The 22,729-nt window shown below is 41.3% G+C and overlaps 1 protein-coding gene across 3 annotated transcripts in view; it reads right to left on the bottom strand.

The window, feature by feature from the left end:
- Positions 1–1,533: 1,533 nt before the first annotated feature.
- RNF13 (ring finger protein 13) overlaps positions 1,534–22,729 on the bottom strand; it is a 105,301-nt gene continuing 84,105 nt past the window's right edge. For all 3 annotated transcript variants that reach the window (XM_045029910.1, XM_045029909.1, XM_045029911.1), the window contains exons 9-10: positions 5,706–5,786; positions 1,534–3,049 (exon numbers count right to left, since the gene is read on the bottom strand). In XM_045029910.1, the coding sequence (XP_044885845.1) occupies positions 2,685–3,049; positions 5,706–5,786 (446 nt within the window). In that variant the 3' untranslated portion in view covers positions 1,534–2,684. The remainder of the gene's footprint in view (positions 3,050–5,705; positions 5,787–22,729) is intronic.

Raw genomic sequence — 22,729 nt, 5'->3', positions numbered from 1 at the left:
TAAACAAGCAGTGAAAATACAGCTATAGCTTAAACCATTCACTTCTGTTTTTTGAGGGCAACTGGCGCTGGATTTGGATTTGCTAGGCATAATTTTAACAAATGCTCATCAAAGATGGGAGCCAGCTGTACATGGTAGCATAAACAGAGTGGTAGAATTGTTTAGCTTCACATATATCATGTATCAAAACTTTGAAGACAACTCTGTACTTTTCCTTTGCTTAGGTTTGGATTGCTCTTACTTTTGAAGGGAGGGGGAATCTATCAGTGAATGGGTATATCTACGCTGGAATTAACATGGGTCCTTACATGAGTTTAAGCTAAAATTTCCATACAAAAATATCCCATTACCCACATTTGGAGGTTCTATAAGCCTCGTCTAGCTGGTGGGTGACTGGGACTCTGGTAGGTCATGGCCAGTGGTTACAACAGGAGTTGGCTGCCAGAGTCAAGGGTCAAACCCAAAATTCAGGACTTGGAGTAAGGCAAGGCAGGAGCAGGGCAGGGAACACCCAAGCACTATAACAACTGTAGTTAAGTGCTTTGAGCAGCCAATTGAACTGCTGCTGAGCTAAGGAGCCAGTGTGGTGACTCTTCCAACCAATCAGGTGGTGTAGCCACTCAGGCAGCCTACTACATGCCAGCTGTGTGAGGCAAGGATTTGTTTAGTGCATGGAAAAAAAAGACAGAGTTCATTTTAAATTAGATTTTTCCTGAACCTCAGTCTTCCAACTAGGTGTGTGCCTGGACTTTACTGAAGAATAACTGCACAGTTTACTTTGAAAGTGAAAATAACATTTACACTTAAAAACTGCATCTGGGTGAGTGCATGGTGATGATATACAGGATAAGCCTTACGTTCTGCCTGCCCTCACCAGGGATGCCTGGTGGTGTGAGGGACTGAGAGACATCGTTGTTCATCCACAACTCCTCCCATGCCCCCACAGCCTGTTAAGTCTGACTTCCTCCAGTAGTGTGCAGTAACCTTCCCTTACTACTAATGAACCTGTCCATCAGAAATGACTTCCTTTTCCAGGTGGTAGGCAAGGAAGGAGTGACTGCACTGTGCATTAGAGCTGTGAAAACAGTGGGGCCTCACCAGGAATCTCTTCAACCCAGGTTTTGGGTATCTGGTCACCAATTCACAAATATAGACTCTGCTGGCTTTAAGGGGGCCCCAGCATGGGGAGTAGGGGTGATTAATGGCACAGGCTTTCTTTTCTCCATCTTTTTCTCCCCTTTACACAAATTACATGCAAAAAAATCTACATTGGTGCAGCTTTAAGATCACAAATTTAAACAAGGGAGTGATACAAAAGTTAAAGTTCTCTATGAAACATCACACTTACAGTGCATATAATGTTGATTACTATACTGTTTATTGTATCCTGTGCTATACCTTTGGTGCAATGTAAGTGAGTTAATGTTATGGGATGGGAACCTTAACATTTGTATTTCCTGGTTCTTTTTAAATACATAACCTTACCATCAGTCTTTGGCCTTAATTATATTATAAATAAAAAGGCATCATGTATGCAATGTGACAGTTTAATAAAGTCCTGGTAATACTTAAAGTGGAAAACATGTTTATTAACATTCTTTCAAATCCCTCTTGTACAAGGCCATATAAAAAATCTTTGCATTTTGATTATACATAGTTATAATGACATTATATATAATTTAGGTTTTCATGATACACTGGTAAGTACAGAGTTCTGTTAAATATTTATAACCGCTCATTTTCAAATCAAATAATACTTGAAAAATCAATTTATCTATGTACATAGTTTAGCAGACTAATGCAGCATAAAATGCTCCTTATTTAGAGGTATATGATGTGAGGATCAACAGAACAGTTACTACAATTCAGTATTTCTACATACAGCTTTGCTTGCCTTGCTGTTTTGGTCACTCCCAGCCCCTGCATTATTGTCATAGGAAATTAGTCTAGCTGCTATCAGCAAATGGGGACGATTAATAAGATGTTCATTATGAATCTTTTTGTGTGAGCTATTTTAAACCTAACTGATTCTGAAATTTCCTTCACAACCTTAAACTGCTCTTGCAAGCTCAATAGGATTACTTGGAAAAGTAGCAGAATCACTGCTGTCAAGATTAAAGGATAAGTTTTCCTGCTTTGTGATCTGCTTGCTAAAAGAATACTAAACTGTTCTACCTCCTTCTTTCAGTAGTGGTGGCAGCTTTGGGAAAACCCCAGAGACACAGGAACCATATACATTTTTTTATTGGGTTGGAGGGGTAGCGCTTACCATATGTTTAATAAATATTACTATCAATATAAGCCAATCTTACCTACAAGCTGCAATCAGGAAAATAAATCTACTTTCTTGGCTATATCCCATTTCATCAAGATACTGACATTTGAAGTAGAGTCTCTGGTTTATTGTGATATCCCTACTGATGGAGACTCCCAGCATTATTCATTAGTATTGTGAAGTCCAGTTAACTGTTCATTTTGAAAAGATAAATATGTGAATGAATAACTGAACCAAAAAAATCTGTCTGTAATATGACTAAAACATAGAACACTACATGAAGAGCTGCATCTATTGAAGTAACCAAAGAGGCCACCAAATAGAATGTATTCCTTATATAAGTGTATGTAAGGTATAGCATTATGAACAGTTTTGTTCTTACGAGATTGATCACTAGCAGTCTTGAAGCTCAAACAGTATTTGCCGCTCTGTACTCCCTTTCATCATTGGGCTGTAGTTGAACCACTACACTCTCTTCATTCATTCCATCCTCTGCATCACTACTATCAATATCCTCATTGTCATCTTCCTCATATTCTGACGATTCAGTCATGTTTTGATGGGAATGAGACTCTGACAAAGCCCCAAATGACTGAGTGCTAACTGAAGCTAATGGTCTAAGCAAAGGGGTGTTTTCGGAGACTTCATTCTCTTCTTGACTGCTGTCTGTTTCAGAGTCTGAATCCCCTTGAGAAGGGACCACTTTCTGCTTACACACAGGGCATGTTTTCTTGGTTTTAGTCAGCCATGGGTCCACACACTTGCAATGATATGCTGTCAGGAAACAAAACAGGTATGTCATTTGCTAGGTAAACATGACTGTCTGAGGTTACTCTTATGTTATAATTTTGTGTTACAGTTTTATGTTAAATAATGCTGATTTTAAAAGACCTTATGATTGGGTGTCAACCACACACAATGCCTGATTGGGAGAAAATAGGCCAATTAATTTTATAGGCTGCACCTGGAGAAGAGGCAGGGACTAATAAAGGTTAACTGATGATGAAGGCCAGCTGGCTGGGGCAGGCTGAGTTTATATAAAGGCAAGAAGGGGCTGTTGGGAGGAACCCTGCAGTCCCTCCCTAGAGAGGAGAGGCGAGGAGAGGAGAGGCGAGGCGAGGCGGGGCGGGGCGAGGAGAGGCGGGGCGGGGCGGGGCGAGGCGGGGCGAGGCGAGGCGGGGCAGCTAGGTACAAGGTGGAGGTGATATAGGGGGAGAGTAGGCCCTCGGATCCTGCCTTGGACTGTAGACTCTGGCAAGAACTCTAGAAGGGGTGAAGTAGCCACAGAGGAAGCTCCAGTGGTGATGCAGAGGTGGGCTAGGAGATAAGGAAGAAAGGTATAAAAGAGCCAGAAAAATAGCAAGAGGGTCAGAGTTTACGCAGACTGTGGTTGCTGGCCAGCGTGTATGTGGGCTGGAACCCAGAATAGTGGGTAAGTCCAGGTTCCCTTACCAGCCACTAGGAAAGCAGCACAGACTGGGTAGTGAATCAAAAGGTTGCCTGAGGCAGTTTGTCCAGTGGGACTCTGATATCCTGGAAGGGGAGAACTATAATAATCTGGCTGGAGGGAGCAACTGAATCCAGATAGAGACCACAGGGTGAGCAAGCAAAGGACGGGACATCTGACTGCTTGAGAGCTAATCCTCAGATGAACCAAAAGGCAGTGCCACTTGCAGCCAGTGAACCTCTTCAGAGAACATTGGTTACTGTAAACCAGTTGGGATATTGGTCATGTTTACCTTTGGACAACACTTAGCACAGTAGGTCCTGATCCTAACAGGAGTTTCGGAACACTATTGTAATATATATAACAACCATTTTGGGATTCTATGGGCAGTATCAGCTTCCCTCAAGTGAACAATCATTTGACCCTTGCTCAAGAAGTTTCTGATGCTGGAAATCTTTTTTTTCTGAGAAGGTTGTGGCATGGCAATTTTCACTGGTGTCTACTGGAGTCTTCCAATCTCCTTGATTTCTTAGTCTGGTATTAGGGCTAGATTTGGCACAGCAACTGTACTGATCTCAATGGCCTTATCTAAACTGAGAAAATGCATCAAGTTTGAAAATGTCTTAATTAACATGATGATCAACACAACCTAGCAGGACAGGTGTGTTAGCTGGTCAGGAACCCTACAGTTAACCATGACCAACTAATATGTTTTTAAACATGGTGTATCACTTTCTCTACTATGTATAAAGTCATGTTTAACATCTAGTAATTAACATGTTTTCCTAGGACAAGTGTTCATGATGATTCCTTTAGATCTGTCAGTAGCCTCTGACTGTAAGATTTGGTTAACTTTGTGGCCCTTAGTTAGGGTAAATGCCATGTTTCTGTTCTTTCTTTCTGAGAAATCCCAGGCATTTGTCTGTCTGCCCTCAAGGTTCTTTTGTACGGAGTTCTACAAAACCCTATTTAGTCTCTCACTGAGCAGAATGGGTATGTGAGGCCACTATATGAGATGGTTTTGGCTGCACTGTCATCAGATGTCTCATTTTCATCTGACCTGATGATACCCTTTTGCAGTGCCTGGTGAGGGTGTGACTTTGAGAGCAAGCTGGCTAAGGCTCAGTCCAGACAAGATGGAGGCGATGTGACTAGTGGACTGAAGGAAGGATCGTAAGGGTATGGTAGGGATGGCTCCTGACCCTTTCGTTAGGGGGGTTGTCCAAGATGTTAACAATTTGGGGGAGGTCCTGGGCCCAATTGCGTCTGGATTTCTAGCTGGTGTGGATAGCCAATACCAATTTTTACCTGTGTCTGGTTAGACTTTGCAATCCTTTCTATTGGATATGGATCCACTTACTGCAATGGGGCTACATTTGAGGAAGACTAATCAAGACCAGCAGCTGATGCACAACATGACTGGCTCCCTGCTAGGCAGAATTGGTCACAGGGAATCTATTACATCTTACAGCTCCCCTAGCAGAGCACTGGCTTCCAGGTGCAAATGGGTTTATATCCAGGCTACTCAGCAGACTGTCTCTCTCCAGGTTGCTGTGGCAGTAGAGATCAGCTGAGCTAACAGTCCTTACATTTAAATGTCTGGAAACTGGTAGCAACATACACTTTATTTAGAGTCTGACTCTGGAGTGCACTTCTCCACACATAGTCTGACACACATAGTCTGATCTTCAGGGCACCAGTGTCAGGTCCATATTTACTCTTGGGCATTTGACTGAAGGAAGGTGGACTCATTGGTTGGGTGATTAGCTGTGTTCTCATTATGATTATCCTTCTCTTGTTGCTGTTTAGAAGCCATAATTGTCTGTTTTTAATCCCACTTTGTATGTAGACTCTGGGCCATATTTGAGAGGTTACCTTTTATAAATCAATCAGTAAATAAATTCATTGCTGTTTTGGACACAAATATTTTCTTTAAATAACTGTTATAATTAAAATAATAAAAACCAATATGCAGCCGCTTACCATGAGAGCAAGGAAGGATTCTGAGCTTGTCTCCATCCTCATATTCATCCAGACAAATGGCACATACATCATACTCATCTCCTGCAGCAGAAAATTGTGAATCAATACTACATTAAAAGCTGTATAACAAGCTGCATAGTCTTCAAACACATACAGATAGGTTCTTCTGGACATTTTCTTTAATATCCATGGGTCAACTATTATCTCTTCCCATCCACAGTAATTTTTTTTTGAAGCTGTATTGTCCCTTTCATTATACTTATTTGAACTGTATGTTCATCTGCTCTCCCCTCAAGTGCAGGTTGATAAGATTGCCATACTTCCTCAAGTTTGTGTGAAATCCCTTTTCTATAATAATCTTATTAAAAATGTATTTAAAATATAAGTCTACATTATAATATAGATGTATCAACTATCAGTGGAATATGTTAATTAAAAATATAGTAGATAAAGAACAAGCAGAAGAATATTCAACTTCATATGCCCCATTTTAATTTGACAGAAACTAGAATTCCACTTTTTTTAAGAGGCAGGAGGACTGGAGGAAATCAGAATAATGAACAAGGAGCTATTACTTATCTAGTCATAAGAGAAAACACACAACTAAATAATATAAACCTCACAAACAAGATTTACATTATCGGTATGCTGCCCAGTATATAAACAATTTTCAACTGGTATATTTTTACCATATGTTTTTAAGAATTTGACTTACTGCTTTGGTCCAGAGAATCATGGGGTGTCTTGTGTGTATGCCTGCAGCCCTTGGCCCAGCATAGGCTGTGGTCATGCTCACAGGTCTTGTCTCAGATGGGAGGATGATACAGACAAGCTGTACTGCCAAAGCTGCAGACTTTTAACATGAGTGTTCTCTTGCCTCAATGAATATTTGTTTGTTTTTCTATATACCTACGTGTATCCCTTCTAAACTTATCCAGAAGTTATACTGACGTATTTTCTTAGTTACATTAAGGAAACAATTTACAGTTTTATTATCATTTTATACAACACACACAACTAGACTAACAACTTAAAGCATTACTTTTAACAATATTTTTAGTCTCTCAATCTGGTATTCTGTGTGGGCATTTAGTAACATCCTTGAAACATGTAGTAAACTGATGCCTCAGTTGCTTGGTATCCTGTAATGAGGTATGCTGGTCCATTAAGACCAAAGGGGTTGTCTCTGGCGCCAGGCTTCCTCATTCCAGGAGCCTTTTGGCAAACACAGGTGTAGGATCAACACTGAGAGAAGTAGTCCTTGGGTAGCAGTTGGAGGTAAACCTAGACTATGAACTCTGTAGTGACCCTGGATAAATGTATGGGAGAGAAAAGCTTCTCCTTTCTCAGCCAGCCAGAAAGTGTCCTGGAAAATGTATTTCGAGGGTTTCTGGAATTTGTCAGTTTCCCAGTGGGCAGGATATAAAATCACTATTTTCTTAGAACAAGGGAGGCTGTGGAAGGAATAGGACCTGCTTGTAGGCTCTCTTGGAGATGAGGAAACTTAGTTTGCAAGTTTGAACTTTGAATAGTAGACCTCAAAGAAGAGTCTAAACTTCCAGCTAAAGAGCCTGTGAGGAGGACACCCTGGGGGAGGAGTTATTTTCTTTATTTAAACTTTGAAAACATACTTTACTTGAAAAAAGTAGTAATATTTAATAAAGAGCTATAGCAGGAGTAGGCAACCTATGGCACGGGTGCCAAAGGCGGCACGTGAGCTGATTTTCAGTGGCATTCACACTGCCCGAGTCCAGGGGGCTCTGCATTTTAATTTAATTTTAAATGAAGCAGCTTAAACATTTTAAAAACCTTATTTACTTTACATACAACAATAGTTAGTTATATATTATAGACTTATAGAAAGAGACCTTCTAAAAACGTTAAAATGTATTACTGGCATGCAAAACCTTAAATTAGAGTGAATAAATGAAGATTCGGCACACCACTTCTGAAAGGTTGCCAATCCCTGAGCTATAGTGTGAAAATACACCTAGTTCAGAAGGAATGGGAAATCTGAGATGTCACATCAGTTGCTCCAAGTGAAGTTTTGATCAGACACAGAAGGAATCAGTCTGAAAAGAAGTGCAAGTTATATCTGGGGACTTCAATCAATGAATATTTAAATTCAAAGATTTGTCTGCTTTGGTAAAACAGGTATATTTTAAAGATTGTCTTGAACTACGAAATCCATGGATGCTGACCTGCAGTAGTGGTATGAATTTGCTGTGGACTGTACATTCTCTTTTATACCTAAGGACTATTTAAACCAAATGTTATCCATAGACGGTGTTGCAGAAGTTAGATGGTTATTGTGCTAAAAAGTGTTATAATATACCAGACTGTTAATTGAAGAGGTTGTTAGCAAGTACACGAGTTACACTAGGCAAGATATATTCAACTGAGCATTAAAGAGCAATATTTTAACTCTTTTGAAAGATGCCATCAACTCTGTTGATAGGGAGTCTTTGTCCAAATGACTCAACTAGCAATGCAGCAAGTTTAAGATAAGGAGGTTGAGAGCTGTAAGTCTGATTGTCCCTATTTCACTTGTATGTACAATCCCCTTACATTCAGACTGGATTAAAGTTCCAGTATTCTTTTAGAAATTTATTTAATTTCTGTAATGAATGGTAGTTAAGTTCTAACAACCTAACCCCTGATAAACTGCAATTACTAAAGTACAATAAACACTAAAACTATGTGATGGGCTAAATATTCAGGTAAAATACAGCAAGAAGATTCTTCAGGGGGCGGGGAGGCCAGAATTAACATTCAGAAAAGTTTGCCCAGTCATATATACCAGGAGTGTAGCTTCTGATAGGTGTTATATGAAGCGGGGAATGTGTAGCTACCAAAAATCCGTCTTGGTTCAAAGGTCTCCTGCATTTCAATCCAACATATTTTAGGTCAGAAATTAGGGCTATCAAGCGATTTAAAAAAATTAATTGTGATTAATCTTGCAATTAAAAAAAATTAATCATGCGATTAATTGTGCTGTTTTATTTAATTATTTTTGGATGTTTTCTACATTTGAAAATGTATTGATTTCAATTACAACAGAATACAAAGTGTACCATGCTCACTTTATATTTTTATTACAAATATTTGCACTGTAAAGAATGAAATAATTTTTCAATTCACCTCATACAAGTACTGCAATCTCTTTATCATGGAAGTTGAACTTACAAATATAAAAAATAATTGCATTCAAAAACAAAACAATGTAAAACTTTAGAGCCTACAAGTCCACTTCTCACTTTCTGGGGACACTGTAAATAAGAACAGGCGTTCGCATGGCTCTGTTGTAGCCGGCGTTGCAAGATATTTACAGTGCTAAAGATTCCTATGTCCCTTCATGCTTCAACCACCATTCCAGGGCACATGCGACCATGCTGATGACGGGTTCTACTTGAGAACAATCCAAAACAGTGCGAACAGATGCATGTTCACTTTCATCATCTGAGCCAGATGCCACCAGCAGAAGGCTGATTTTCTTTTTTGGTGATTCGGGTTCTGTAGTTTCCACGCTGAAGCATTGCTCTTTAAAGACATCTGAAAGCATGCTCCATGCCTCATCCCTCCCAGATTTTGTAAGACACTTCAGATTCTTAGACCTTGGGCCAAGTGCTGTAGCTATTTTTAGAAATCTCACATTGGTACCTTCTTTGCATTTTGTCAAATCTGCAGTGAAAGTGGTCTTAAAATGAACATGTGCTGAGTCATCATCTGAGACTGCTATACAGTAACTCCTCGCTTAACGTTGTAGTTATGTTCCTGAAAAATGCAACTTTAAGCGAAACGATGTTAAACGAATCCAATTTCCCCATAAGAATTAATGTAAATGGGGGGGGGGGGGGAGTTAGGTTCCAGGGAAATTTTTTTCACCAGACAAGACTATAATTAATATAGTATATATACACACACAGTATAAGTTTGAAACAAACAATTTAATACTGGTACACAGCAATGATGATTGTGAAGCTTGGTTGAGGTGGTGAAGTCAGAGGGTGGGATATTTCCTAGGGAATACCTTACTGCTAAATGATGAACTAGCAATTGGCTGAGCCCTCAAGGGTAGAGTTGTTAATGTAGCCTCACACTCTACAAGGAAGCACAAATGGAGGGAGGGGAGACACCATGGCAGACAGAGACACACATCGAGTGTGAGAGAGATGCGCATTGCTCCTTTAAGTACACTGAACCCACTCAAAGTACATTGCCTTTTTAAGTAGATCAGCAAGCTGAGACAGCAGCTGCTGCCAGGAAGCTCCCTCCGTCCTGAGCCCTGTCATGTGTCCCCCCTGCTCTATGGAAGATGGGGTAAGCGGGGAGCAAGAGAGAGGGGGACATCCTGAAATTAGCCCTTCTCTCTTTCCCCCCCCCCCCCGCCCGCACAACAAGCAGGAGGCTGTGGGGAGCAGCTCCAAGGCAGAGGGCAGGAGCAGCACATGGCAGTCAGGGGAGGCACAGCTGAACTGCCGGCAATTAATAGCCTGCTGGGCGGCTGCCTCACAGGGAATTTAGGGGAATGGGGAGCTGATGGGGGGGCTGCCGGTCCACTCTGGTTCCAAGCCCCCGCCAGCTAGCTCCAACAAGCTGCTCTTCCTGCAAGCAGTGGACAAAGCAGGCGGCTGCCAAACAATGTTATAAAGGAGCATTGTACAACTTTAAACGAGCATGTTCCCTAATTGATCAGTAATATAACAATGTTAACCAGGACGACTTTAAGTGAGGAGTTACTGTAACATGAAATATATGGCAGAATGTGAGTAAAACAGAGCAGGAGACATACCATTCTCCCCCAAGGAGTTCAGTCACAAATTTAATTAACACACTATTTTTTTAATGAACTTCTTCAGCGTGGAAGTATGTCCTCTGGAATGGTGGCCGTAGCATGAAGGGGCATACGAATGTTTAGCGCATCTGGCACTTAAATATCTTGCAACGCTGGCTACAAAAGTGCCATGCGAAAGCCTGTTCTCACTTTTTGGGGACACTGTAAATAAGAAGTGGGCAGCATCATCTCCCGTAAATATAAACAAACTTGTTTGTCTTACTGATTGGCTGAACAAGAAGTAGGACTAAGTCAGGGGTTCTCAAACTGGGGGTTAGGACCCCTCAGGGGTCACGGGGTTATTACGGTGGGAGGGGGTTGTGAGCTGTCAGCCTCCATCCCAAACCCCGCTTTGCCTCCAGCATTTATAATGGAAATTAAATATATAAAAAAGTGTTTTTAATTTATAAGGGGGGGGTCGCACTTAGAGACTTGCTATGTGAAAGGGGTCACCAGTACAAAAGTTTGAGAACAACTGGACTAAGTGGACTTGTAGGCTCTAAAGTTGTACATTGTTTTGTTTTTGAGTGCAGTTATGTGACAAAAATGTACATTTGTAAGTTGCACTTTCATGATAAAGAGATTAATTGAAAAATAATTTTTATTACAAATATTTGCACTGTAAAAATGACAGTGAGCAGTTTGTATTCTGTGTTGTAATTGAAATCAATATATTTGAAAATGTAGAAAAACATCAAAAATATTTAATAAATTTCAATTGGTATTCTATTCCTTAGCAGTATGATTAAAACTGCGATTAATTGCGATTAATTTTTTTGAGTTAAGCGTGTGAGTTAACTGTGTTTAACTGAGAACCCTATCAGAAATATCTCATGTCCATGTACAGAGAATGTTGTGTCTATAGTGGTATTACTAGCTTTTGTCACCTTAAACCTCTGACTTAGTCCCTTCCCTTAACCATAGGATAATCCTCCCGCCAAAAATAATTTTCTATCTTTTCTTTTCTCTCTCTCTTTTTGAGCAATCTTGTTGAGGTGTTTCACAAAAAACACATTATTCCTCAGTGCCATCCCTTATGCCCGCTCTCTGGCCTATATTTAAGACTATCTGAAAAAATTAAGAATATTTTTGCCTTTCCCACAACCGTTCATAAACTACTCTGCTTTCTGTGAAAGGGGGGTTTCCTCGCCCTCTTTCTGATCCTTCCATTGCAACAACAGAGATACTATCAAGCTGAGTAAAAGCTGAGAAGCTGCTTCTCAAAAAAGTTCTCCAGATGGACCGGTCATATCCTAACAGACTTCAAAGCTATAACTGACTTTCACACAAAATAAGAATGTTTATGGGAACTAAGTTGTACCTGTGGTGGTCAAAAATGTAAGTGAAACTGATAATAAACAGTACCTAGAGAATGAATCCCACAACGCAGCAAAGCTTTTCAGTTCAGGCCTTCTCTATTACCTGGCTGTGTGAGACAATATAGAGAATCTAGTCAAGCTTTTAAAGGAAGTTGTATCAAGCGTTTAGGTGAAAAAGGTCATGGGGAAGTCTGACATGTAACAGAGGAAGCTGTAGGTGATAGACACCTTCTAAAGCACCAATTCTCAACCTTTCCAGACTGTCCCCCTTTCAGGAGTCCTATTTTTTTTCTCGTGTACCCCCAAGTTACACCTCACAAACGACTTTCTTACAAAATCAGACATAAAAAGACAAGTGTCACAGCATTACTGAAAAATTGCTCTCGTTTTTACCATATAATTATAAAATAAATCAATTGGAATATAAATATTGTATTTACATTTCAGGTGTATTGTTTGTAAAGCGGTATAAACAAGTCATTGTATGAAATTTTAGTTTGCACTGACTTCACTAGTGCTTTTTATGTAGCCTGTTGTAAAACTAGGCAAATATCTAGATGAGCTGATGTACCCCCTGGAAGACTTGTGTACCCCCAGAGGTAGATGTTCCCCTAGTTGAGAATCAGTGATCCGGAGTAAGCTGTGGCTGCTTTGCACCGCTCTAGTAATGATGAGTACATGTAAACTCATCTTAACCACCTCCTTATGGAGTGGTACAAAGCAACCAGCACATAGAGGTGATATGGAACCTGTGGGTTTGAAATCAAAGCAAGTATAATCTACAAATGGCTTAGAGACTATAACTAAATGATAGGACACCACAGAGAGGGTTCTGAGAATTGTGCATAAGAAATTGCTCGCCAGGGTGCCCCGAACACAATTCCAGGCTACAGAAAAAAGAACACTAGTTGATTCAGAAGATATTTGGATCCAATTTTCACAGTGAAAATATGGATGAGATCTATGCTCTGTGTATGTTTTGCACATTTATGGAAACGGGGTAAATCATGGTGGGAAAACTGAGCTGTGAGAACATGACAGTAGCTGAGCTTTGCGGGCAAAGCATTAGAAATCAGTCAAATACTCAGTGAGACAGAAGCACTAAAATTTTCAGTTCAAATTTTAAGAATTCTAAGGAACTCTTTTTCGGGGGGGGAAGGGGAAGTAGTGAGAGGGGAAGGAGGGGCAAAGGGAGAACAAAGGCACGCAGGCATCTTGGTTAACAATGTCCTCCTTTTCTGTTTAGATGACCCAGACTAGAAATGTAATAAACTGATTATTTAATACAGCTAAAAGATATGATAACATACTGGTCAGGTGGCTTTTTAAGATTTGGGTTTTTTAAATTGCAGGTTGCTATGGTTTTTGTTTTGCTCAATGCACATTGTTGGGAATAATGCACCTTTTGTTAGTCTTTCTAAAAAAGAAAATGAAGCACTTAGTATATTTCCAACTTTTTTTTTAATCTGCTTAGCTATTTTTCTATAACACCTTTTCCCAATTACTCTGTGCAGTCTTGTAACACACAGAGCATAACTCCTATTTAAATACCTTCCAGCTGATTCATAAAAGAAGAGCTTGGGACAGTAGGGTAGCAATCTGATGCTATCCACATATTTACACATAAATGAACTTGGTTTCAGCTTCCAACTCAGGGCTTAGCTTATACTTCACATTACCAAAAAAGGATAGTCTAATTATTCCTCTTTTCTGCCCTGATTTAGGATTACTGCATACTCTTTTTAGGATGTTAATTAATATGAACTAAGAACTGAGCCACCTCATTAACAATAGGTCTACTTTAATTAATCAGTCTACTGTTTCACCTGATTTTTACCAAGAAGCTTTTTCCAATATTGAAATCTTACTCACCTTGCAGTAAGAAAACAATCATTTCAGAGATACTTGTTCAGGTTATTAAAATAACAAATGGGGGACTGGAAATGTACAATGTTCTTTACAAACATATAATAAGGAGCATTCTCCACCCTAGAGCTTTCAATATAAAATAAATTCTGGAGAATAGATAATATATTACACTTCAACAGCATCTATGAAAGGAGCTCAAAGTGCTTTGTAAACACTCACAACATCTGGATAAGACAACATAATACTCCTTTTACAAAGGGAGAAAGTGAGATAAAGATGGGCAGGACTTGAATGAGATCACTGGTGAATAAGTGGCAAAGCTGGGAATAAAACTCCACATTCTTGACTCTTGGCCTCCTGACTTAACCATGCTTCCAGTTCGCTTGTCTGTATTTCTGAAAATACACATCTACAGCATTCATTCACACATGACTCTCTCCAATATTTAGGCAATACTTCAGTATTATGGGGAGAAACCCTCCCCTATTTGTGTATACTCCTGTCTCTCTTGTAAGACCTGATCCTGCAACCTGAATGCTTGTGCAACCCACATGCTCATAGTGATGCCAAGGAATGCAGCATCAGCCACACCCCTTTATCAAAATATGGATTATACTTTACTCATCTCAAATTTTATGATGAACGGTAGATTACATTGGTGTTGTGTGTTAGGTATCTGCTATATGTATTTTCCAGCTACAGGGAAAACAGCAAAAAGTATAAAAGCAATGAGCCTTTCTGAATTAAGCGTTGCATGTAAGATGAGAAGCCAAAGCACACATTGAATTCGGATGGGGAGACATTGCTTTCTGGTGGATAAACTGAATTTTGCTATGTGGGGGGTTAAGATTTATGGTGTAAATCATTCAATATCCATCTAACATTGACTCTAGTGCAGTAAGTTCTTCTGTTATATTTCACAGTTGGTGGGGAGGAAAAAAATCTATCTATTGCTTGACTTCTGCATTATGACAGACACTACCAAATAAAACAAACCAACACGAGCCAAAACACTTTGCACAACAAGGCAAATTGGAAAAACTGGTTTGTTAAATATCAGTGGAGTGATAGCCATTGGGTTGGGATGGAAAAGGGTGAGGAGATGGAAGTTACTAAGATGAGTGAAATAATATATAATAGACCAGCAGAAAGAATGTGTGCTGCAAATGTCTGCAGTGTGTTTCTGTGTCACTACTAGTAACTCAGGGAGAAATCTATTAAATACACCAAATTATATAACCTATTCATTACACATTTTGGCAGCAGGCAATCATGGTACACGCTGCTGCTACTACTACTATGTGATATTTATATGGTGCTTCATATTTTAAAAGCACTGCCCCAACATTAACTATTTAATCCCCACAACAGCACTATGAAGTAGATAAGTCTTATCATTCTCACTTTACAGATGGGGAAATGGAGTGTAGGAGAGTGGTGGGTTTTTTTTGTTTTTCTTCTCCCTCTCCCTGCAGCCCCAGCCCCGATCCCTCCCCTCTCCTCCCCCCCAGCTACATAGTGAGTCATGACAGAGCAGGGATTAAAACTCAGGATTTCTTTGTTCATGGCCCTGTGTTCAGGCTAGTAGAACACCAATGTTATAGTAAAATTCTTTGCTGCCTCATCTGCGGTAAGTCCTAGAAACGTAAGTGGTGTTACAAGAAAATTCTGGAGTATGCTGCTCTTGGAGAATGCATGTCATTCCTGGGGGAGGGAGTGTAATTCCTTCCCAACCCCAAATATGGTGATCAGTTAGACCTTGAGCACGTTGGCGAGACCTACCAGCCAGACACCTGGGAAAGAATGTACTGTAGTAACTCAGAGCCCTTCTTCTCTAGTGTCCAATCTCTGGCTGTTGGAGATATTTGCAAATAGCAGTCACATATGGGCCATGTGCCATTGTAGGCAATCTCATCATACCATCCCCTCCATAAATGTATCAAGCTCAGTCATGAAACCAGTTTAGGTGTTTTGCCTCACTACTCCCCTTGAAAGGCTGTTCCAGAACTTCACTTCTCTGATGGTTAGAAACCGTCATCTAATTTCTTGATCCTATTACTCAGTTACAATGTATTTAGTGATCCTCTCTAATTACAGAATTGTTGCAAAGTTCAACACAGATATCTGGGATATTAACTGATGGTGACGGATAGTAGAGACAATGCATTAAAATACTGGATGGTTTCCTCTTCTCAAAAAGATGCTCCTTGAGAATAATGAAATCCTGAAAAATGGTTGCACATTGTTCTTGAAAATACTGATTTGACTGGTATGTTTGTTGCGAAGTGAATGGAGTCCTTAAGATACAGTACTCATTCAGAAAGCTGCCCAGTTCTCAACCATTATACCCACCTTTAGACTGGATAAGCAAAATTAAGCTTTATCAGTGAGGATTGTACAAGAACCGCAGAATTTAGCGGACAAGCAATATCTGATAGTGTTGACTAACCAAAACAAAAAACATTTCTCAAATGCCCTTTAAGGTCACACACCCCACCCCACCCCACAGCCTTGGCTCATCTCTAACATCCACTTCCTCAACTCCCGCTCTTGCACAACTGAGTATCTCTGGTGAAAGTCCTGCAGCCATGGTGAGCTCCTCTACTGCAAGTTTGATCTCTCCTACTTCTTCAGTTCTACCATTTTCTTAGCAAAACAACTCTGTTTTTTCCATCCTGACTGAATCCGAGCCCATAATCAGCTGCCAAATTGGACACCCTTAGGCAGCTTTGAAACTGTCTAAAATCTTAGCTAGAAGATGACATACATAACACAAGTCATATGCCCCTCCATTTTTTCCCATGGAGGGGATTAAAGAAGAAGGAAATCTGCTCCTTTGGCCTGAATTCTGTCATGGGGGGAAAGACTAAGTCAATATGCTTTCATTGCCTTTCCCTCCATGAGCTCTGTGCTTCTGGAGCTTTTCTTTTTTTGGAGGTGGCGCCTGATACTAGGAGAGCTACTCTTCACATCACTATCCCCACAACAAACCTGTTGGGATTTTATTGGACAAACTGCATTATTTACATGGATTCTTGTGCTTTGCTTTCAAACCCCACTGGGAAGGGGATCCATCCAGGTACAGGCAAGAGAGCCATGTTACAATAAGAGAAGGTACTCAGGAGATGCCAGCCTTTCAAAGGTGCCTTGGGATTTGTGTGACCCCAGTGGATCTCAGGACATCTATGAATTAGTAGGACCATGTCCTGTTGCGTTCTTCTCAGATGGCCAAATCCCACCTCCCAGACCATACAGCACCTTGGCAACTCATACCGCTTAATTTTCCAGATATTTTGCAGACGTTCCCCCTCATCCACCCACTAGAAACAGAAAAAGACTACAAGGAATTTTAGAAATTATGAATAAAATATTTTACTTAAATGTGATGTGCAAAACCTCTTGTAAGCATGCAATAATCTTTTAATTGATTGAGATACATAAATACACATTTATTGAACAGTTACCTCATTCATCTATCTGTAGAACTGCAGTATTTCTGGTACTTATTAAGAATGCAAGATGCAGAAATAAAATTGCCAAGATTCTGGCAGACATTTTTTTATTTTATTTCCCTATGAGACCTGCACAGTACTGTGCAGCCAGGCAGATGGGCTAATAAAGAACAGTAATTAGATCAGTGATAATCCCATTTGAAGGAATAAATCAATTTATAAATTCCTAGTAAATAGCAGACCTATACTTATTACTATGTAATAATGTAAATGACATGTCACTAATCACTTCCTCTTTTGCAGCCCTTCATTTTGGAAAATTATAACTGTCATAAGGCACAATGGAGTCGAGTATTTTTTGCAAAACTATAATATACAGGATATTTTAATTTGTTCTTAGATTTCAACATATGAACATATGGTGTCCACTCCCATCATCTACACTGAGCTGAAAATAGTTACTTAGGCCTAGAGCCTCAAAGGTATTTAGGTACCTGATTCTCATTAGGCTAGGCACCTAATTACTTTTGAGGATCTCAACCTTAGCCTAAAATTACCCATACTCTTACAGTGTAGTATATACCACATTTTTTAAATGTGAAGAGTCAGTCCAAATTTTCAAATCTAAGCACTAGTTAGTCCTTAAATCCATATTTAGACACTTAAATAAAAGCCCTGACTTTCAAACGTGTTAAGCAAGCCACAGGTCTGAAAATCTTGGCACTGATATCTAAATGTGGATTTAGACCCTAACATTAGGCACCCAAACTTGAAAATTCTGACTTAATTCTTTTCTTTTCTCCCCACTTAGTTCATGTGCTTTGATCCCATCAAGGACAAGTCACATCTTTATTTTCCAATGTTCTACTTTCCCCAAGGTTAAAATATTTTGTTTTCTGCATGATCATTTGAATACACCATTATTCCTTTGCTGTGCAAGATTTGAAATCTATTTGATTTTGCCTTAAATTCCACGTTAATGTAAACTGCATCTCCTTGCTAGCTTTTCTGTGCTACAATATAGCCCAATTCACACATTTTCTATTCTTCATACTGTTCAAATTTCATTACAGTCAAACAGCACAGTAGATGGAGTTGAATTGGTCATGTATTTGATAGCTAATTTTTGGTACAAATTAAACAGCAAAAGATATGAAGTCCCACTGATTCGGTGTGCCTAAGATTTTGCCCATTCTTATTTGAATAACATTTTTATAACATGAGAAACCAGGACACACACATTGTACTGAGAATCCTTACTTTGGTTAGAGAATCCTTATTTATGGTTTAGTTCTACTACCACATACCTTTGTTATGTGGGGTCACTCAGAGAATAGGCATGTTAATGAGAAAGTGCACAAAAGCCACCCCATAGAAGGTGTCTTCCATTCTAGTTGCTAACCCTACTTACTAGGTAACTGTTGTAACTCTTCAGACACAGGATGGGATACATATTTTGTCAGTGTGTTTATTTGGGCAGGGGGGTTGGCTGCAGAAAGGGTTCAGGGGCGGGCTCGGGCAGGGCAGGCTCCTGAATATTTATATAGTGGGCTTTGGATCATGACTTTACTGAAGTCAGTGAGAAGATTCCTATTGACTTCAGCAGACTTTGGATCAGGCCCCATCTCAAGATAGAAAATCTGTGTGACATCATCTGTTTTATATTAAGTTCTTTTTACAGATGGTAGAGCACCCTACCTCCACAGAGACCTATTTTGTCATGTAATCCTTTGCCTGCTATCTTATGTTATACTACAGAAGTGCACTTCATGTGTTATGGGTGTTAATGGATTTTTCATTAGTGCCTTGGAAAATTTTATCTTCAACAGGAGCATCAATCAACCTAATTTGATTCCTGTATTGCCAAGTTGATGTACAACAAATATTGGGCTAAATTTGTCCTTGGTGTAACTTCTCTGAATATAGTAACATCAAGGATGAATTTGGTCCATGCTGTCTAGACATCAATATGTTCACAGTGATCACTTTATTTAAAGGAGCTTTGCAGAATAATAAGGCTGAAGTCTTCCTATGACCTATTTATTTATTTTTGTGCAACTTTAAGGGGGAGCTATTTCTTTGTCTTGTCATCTCTAAGAAATTATTATATGAGGACCAAAAAATTCATAGCAACTCACTGATTTACCAGAGACTTTCCTGAAATTTTAGTATCAACAACTCAGCTAGATTATTGGAATGTTGCTTTGAAGCTTACCAGCTAAAGTAGCTTGAAGAAACCCAAACTAAGGGAAGACAGCTTTGCTTTTTCTTGCACACACCAAACATTATATGCATCAGCTACCTCTACTAAGAATTACTATTTCCCACCTATTTAGTCTCACACTGGCTTATTGCTCTCAAAATTGTCACTTATTGCCTTCTCTGCCCTCTTGTATGTGGAGATGGGAGTGATGGGTAAGGGAATGATACAATGTGTGGACATGGAGAATTTGTGTGCATGGAGTGGGGGTAGGTAAAGAGTAAGGGAAGAGTGTATTGACTGGATGATGTGAATGGAAGGAAGTCCGAATGTATTGTTAGGGATGAGAACAGAGTCTGTCAACACACAGATTGGAGACTGGGGGTGAGGCTCAGAGTAACCACTGATCAGACAGCTAAGGACAGATCAGGGGTCTCAAACACGCGGCCCACGAGGTTATTTTCTGCAGCCCGCGAGCTCCTCATGCCCCCCCCACCCCGCTCTCCTCCAGCTTTTACCTAGAGTGGCTCCGGCCCAATGCGCACTGGGGGCAGGGCAGGCTCCCTGCCTGCCTGCCCTGCCCCCGCACCACTCCGGGAAGCGGACAGAGCGTGGGGGAGGAGAGGTGCAGGGGTGTGTGGATGTTGCTTCAGGCACTGCCCCCAGCAGCTCCCATTGGCCGCGGTTCCCTGTTCCTGGCCAATGGGAGATGCTGGGGGCGGTGCCTGAAGCAACTGCAACACACGCCCCTGCGCCTCTCCTCCCCCACGTTCCACCCACTTCCCGGAGCGGCGTGCGGGCAGGGCAGGCAGGCAGTGAGCCTGCCCTGCCCCCGGTGAATGCTGGGCCAGAGCCTGCCCCCGAACCCTTTCTGCAGCCAAACCCCCTGCCCTGAGCCCCTTGCCGCACCCTGCACCCCAACCCCCTGCCACACCCCTCCTACATCCCAACCCACTGTCCTGAGCCCCCTGCCACACCCCGACCCCCTGCTGTATGCTGTACCCTGATTCCCTGCTCTGAGTCCCCTGCCGCACCCCGCACCCCTCCTGCACCCCCAACCCCCTTTCCTGTGCCGCCTGCCGCACCCTGCACCCGACCCCCTGCCGCACCCTTCACCCCTCCTGCACCCCGACCCCCTGCTGCACCCCTCATCCCTCCTGAACCCCACACCCCAACTCCCTGCCCTGACCCCCTGCCACACCCCACACTCCTGCTGCACCCCCTGGGGGCAGGGAGGGGGCGGAGTTGGAGTGGGGATTTCAGGGAAGGGGTTGGAATGGGGGCAGGGAAGGGGTGGGAAGAGGTGGGGCAGGGGCTCATGGAAGGGGTGGAGTGGGGGCAGGGGCGAGGGTGGCCGGGGGGGAGGTGTCAGTAATGCGGCCCTCCGGCCAATGTACTAGTCCTCATGTGGCCCTCTTGGTCATTTGAGTTTGAGATCCCTGGAATAGATGGTCCCATTCAGTTGTGTGCAGATTTAAGACGTTTTGGGGGGAGGGGAGGGTTTGAGAGTATAAAGAGTCTGAGGATAGGAGGACTAGACCAGGGGTCCCCAACGCGGTGCCCGCAGGTGCCATGGCACCCGCCGGGGCATCTAAGTGTGCCCGTGTACTGGCCACCGACAAACAGTGTCATCCAGAGGCATCACCGCTGAAATGCCACCGAAATTCAGCGGAATTTCGGTGGTGACGCCTCTGGATGACGCCGCTTGTCAGCAGTATTTCGACGGATGCTCATCCGCTGCCATGGTCCTCCATGGCTCATCGTCTGGTGCCCACCAGACGAAAAAGGTTGGGGACCACTGTACTAGACTATGGGTAGGGTTGTTTATGGGGGAAGCTGAGAGAGAGAAATCAGGACTAGAGATGACAAAGGGACACAACGGAGAGGGACAGAGAAGGGAGGAGATATTAGAAGATTGAGTTTTACAAATGCTCAATGCCAGGATTTAACTAGCTTTTAGTGTTCATTAAACACAATCCAATTTTGAGTATACAATGTCATCTCAGTGTAACAGAGGCTCATCTAGCTATCAATCTGATCTTGAATTGCTGGTAATTTTACTCATATGTAATATCAGAATTAACAGTTCTGAGAACAAATTCCACTTTAATACATTATTGATGTGAACTGCCATGTACCCACTCTATCACTTCAACAAAGGCAACTTGATGAAATATTTATAACTTTTTCCAGCTGTTTGTATATTTAAGCAATAATTTCAGAGAAAGTGCTAAGTACAAATGGTTTAAAGTTCAAATATCCTAAAGCCCATTGCATTGTAACTAAACAACGAGATCTACAACAAGCACAAAAATGAAGGCTGCTGTTCACAAGCCCCCAGGAATAGTAAACAACATGGAAAATCAGCTTTAAAACTTCTTTTCAATAGCCTGAGTATTGCCTCTTTGTTGAGAGTCAGTAGAAAAGAATTCAAAATATCTGCACTGCATAGTCAAGGCTAGATTGTGCCCTGGTCCTATGTGGTTGCATGGGGCCATAAGGAGAAGACTGACCCCAGCCCTCTGTGCAGCAGCCTAGTACCTTCCTGGACTGTGGCTCTGGGCACAGGAGGGAAAGTAGGGGCTGCATGCTCAATACCACCCCCACAAGCAAATGGGGAGAGGCCAGACCCATGAGCCATATATCAGCCAGCAGGACAGGGAATATGCTATGCTCTCTGTTCCCTGGTGCAAGAGGGGAACCTGGAGAAGTACTGTACTTTTTCTGAGACACAATTTCTTCCTGGAGTTCCTGGGTCAACACGGTTATGCACCACCCAATACTCAGGGCTGAGACTACAGCCTCCATCTACCCTTGAGCACACATCTCATTTATTGCTAAGTCAGTAGTTGGGAGAAGGAAGAAGAGGACTACAAGGTACACACAAATCAAGGAGCTATAAAACAATAATGCCACACTGAAAATGTGATATTCATAAGAATTAAATGGTAAGGGTCAGATCTGTGTGCTAGTTCCACTGAAGAATAACATTCATGTAAAGCTGAACAACCTTATTGAGATCCATCTTTATATCCATGTAACTGAAAATAGAATTTGGATCAACAAAGACTGCATTGGTATGACAAAACATAACAAGACTGCACCAGTGTAATTGAGAAAAATATGGAGTATTAACTTCAGTCTCTATAGACCTAATTACTTGGGTCGAAATGACTTAATCTGAGGACAAAATGAGGACCTCTAAATTTGGTCAAGCAGGAACTCAAAAGGGAAAGTGGGCCAGATTAATCCCTGGTGTAACCACACTGATTTCTCATGATGTATCTACATCAACACAAATTAAATTTAGAAAGAAGGTACAGGGTTGGTGAGGATGAATTTCAGCAATG

Source organism: Mauremys mutica, chromosome 9 (genome assembly GCF_020497125.1).
Source record: "Mauremys mutica isolate MM-2020 ecotype Southern chromosome 9, ASM2049712v1, whole genome shotgun sequence".
Classification (NCBI taxonomy): Eukaryota; Metazoa; Chordata; order Testudines; family Geoemydidae; genus Mauremys; species Mauremys mutica.
Note: the sequence above shows the minus strand (reverse complement) of the source record. Positions and strands in the feature narration are given on the sequence as shown.